The 2,337-nt window shown below is 40.6% G+C and overlaps 1 protein-coding gene across 1 annotated transcript; it reads right to left on the reverse strand.

The window, feature by feature from the left end:
• Nucleotides 1–239: 239 nt before the first annotated feature.
• LOC114869500 (type-2 ice-structuring protein-like) lies at nucleotides 240–2,337 on the reverse strand. Its single transcript, XM_029173779.2, has 6 exons — nucleotides 2,135–2,337; nucleotides 2,009–2,047; nucleotides 1,097–1,209; nucleotides 879–1,013; nucleotides 655–763; nucleotides 240–524 (listed from the first exon to the last, which is right to left on the reverse strand). Exons 1-6 carry the CDS (start codon nucleotides 2,190–2,192, stop codon nucleotides 445–447), a joined length of 534 nt encoding a protein of 177 aa, XP_029029612.1. The 5' UTR covers nucleotides 2,193–2,337; the 3' UTR covers nucleotides 240–444.

The following is a 2,337-nucleotide window of genomic DNA, read 5'->3' on the forward strand; positions in this document are numbered from 1 at the left end:
CAGTTCGTGTTTTTGTGTTCAGTGTCTTGTCCTACATGAGCAGGGAGTTCTGTTGTGTTTTTATCATTGTTTCACACTGTTTGTGTGTTTATTCATTAGGTTTGTTGGGTTGTACATCTTGATCCTGTCTTGTTTGTTAGTCTGGTCATAGTCTCTATGTGGACCCAGATAGAATATAACTAGGTTATAGGTAGGTTAAAGGTCAACTTTTCTCACAAACACAACACAAACTCACAGACTCATGTTTCAATGCGTGAAGATTTTATTTAGCTTCAGACAGAATAGCAGAAGATAATGAAGCTGTTTTAATGAAACCTCCAGAAACAAGCTCCTATGTTCATGTCTCTTTGATCCCAAAGCTCTGTGTGAAACAGGATGAACAGAAAGAGGAAGGAAAACAGAAATGCATCAGTCACAGGCTTCTTTTTGAAACGTCTCTTTGTTTCAGCCGAGAAACTTTGACTCCTTGACGCAGACAGATGGACGTTTGCCGTCACACTGATAATCATCCCAGCATTTGTTGTCTGTAAATAACAAACACAATTATTATTCTTTATTTTCTTTTAGTATCAGTATTTCTGCTCTAATCATCTATTAAGACATAACTGTTCTGCTTCGTTTATAATTAGCTTTTGTTCATTTCTTATGTTTTACCTGAGTGATTCATTTGCACACAGTGCCGTGTCCCAGGATTGTTTGGTGTTCCTCTGCACCAGAAGGTGAAGGTGAAGGTGGTTCCATCACTCCAGAACCAAGTGGTGTTCTACAACAGAAATGAAGTAGAAGTATCCAGAAAGAACTGGCCTGAAGTCAGATCCTTTATTTAAACCATTTATATTTCAGCAGTTCACTAACAGTCAGATTATCTGATCTGATACCGTTTTACGGGTGGAGCCTCCGATCCACGTTAGTGGATAATTGTTAGTTTTAGTAGCAATCAAGTGCTGGAGCCAAAAATACTCCTCCTTGTTTCTCAGAGACGCCAGATGTCCACCCACGGCCTGACAGTTTTTCTGTGGATGAAGCACATGTGGGGAAAATATAACCTGATAATGATGATGATAAAGTTAGTGAATGATCTCTGAGAATCACTCACCTCAGCTTCATTCCAAGTCAAAGGTCGTGGTACGAAGTGGAAACATCGTCCTCCGTACTTGGTCCATCCACTGGAACAGCGCCAAAGAAACCTCTTCTCCAGATGAGACACATCTGGGGAAGAACTGATGTTAATTGTGTAATATAGAGTAGATTAAACGTCACATTAAATTTGTGCGTGCATAAACTGATGTGTGCGAGCGTAGCCACATTCGTACTTGTAGACTTAAGTGGTACAAATTTGTACATTAAAATTACACACACATCGTGGCTAAATTTACAAGCAAAAGTGACCTTAATTTGACTCTACAATTCGACCGGCCAATGGCGCCGGCTGTTTGGTGCAAACTTCACTCTTGTGATTTGAGGATGTGATGTAGACATTCATGTAGCATGTTAGCCGACAGGCTATTAGCAATGCCATGCCACTGTATGTTACTGTATGATGCAGCTGGAGTTAAGGTGGGTATGTAACACTACCGTTGTGACTCTGTGTGATCGTTTATCCACAATAAACACGTTTGCTTTAAGTGAGCACAGTCACTTTACAATGCATTGAAAACTGCCGGACACAAACAAACAAACAAATAAACAAACAAACAATCAAGAAACCCAAAACAATGCATTTTAACAGCCTGATACTCGATGTAATGCAGTTGTTACACAGGGCTGGGATTTCAGTGCAAAATAACGGTGCTTCTGATGTTTAAAGCAGTTTTTAATCATTTTAACAACTGTCTACAAAGCGACTATGTTGTAGTCTGATTTAAGTCTACACGTGTGAAGGTTTGTTTACACAGACATTGATTAGTTTATGCATGTGCAAAGTTAATGTGACCCTAAATTGACTCCATACTCTAAAGCTGTTATTCAGACAAAGCATGAGACACTGCAGGACGACGGATGTTCTCACCTTTTCCAGGTTGTTGCACATGTTCATCTGCACCTTTTTCTGACAGATTAGAATGAATCAAAGAGTTTAGTTTCCTCACACTGATGCATTTTAACAACTACAGAAAACCATCATGTTTAAACTCACCAGCAGCTCTGGTCAAAACCACGACGCAGAGAAGTGCACACAGCATCAGGAGCTTCATGATGGAGACGTTAGAGACGATGACCTGCTACAAAGAGAGACGTGTTCAAAGCCTCCAACCTCCTGATGAGAGGACGGACGTGATGAGGAGGAGGAGAAGCAAACCTGCTGCAGCTTCTCTTCTCTCTCAGCGAACGCTCCAACAC

The sequence above is a fragment of the Betta splendens genome, chromosome 2 (genome assembly GCF_900634795.4).
Source record: "Betta splendens chromosome 2, fBetSpl5.4, whole genome shotgun sequence".
Lineage (NCBI taxonomy): Eukaryota > Metazoa > Chordata > Actinopteri > Anabantiformes > Osphronemidae > Betta > Betta splendens.

Coding starts and splice junctions, on each gene's coding strand:
- LOC114869500 (XM_029173779.2), bottom strand. CDS start 2,192: ATGAAGCTCCTGATGCTGTGTGCACTTCTCTGCGTCGTGGTTTTGACC. Junction 1,210..2,008: donor TGTGCAACAACCTGGAAAAG/GTGAGAACATCC, acceptor GTTCTTCCCCAG/ATGTGTCTCATCTGGAGAAG. Junction 525..654: donor TGTGCAAATGAATCACTCAG/GTAAAACATAAG, acceptor TGTTATTTACAG/ACAACAAATGCTGGGATGAT.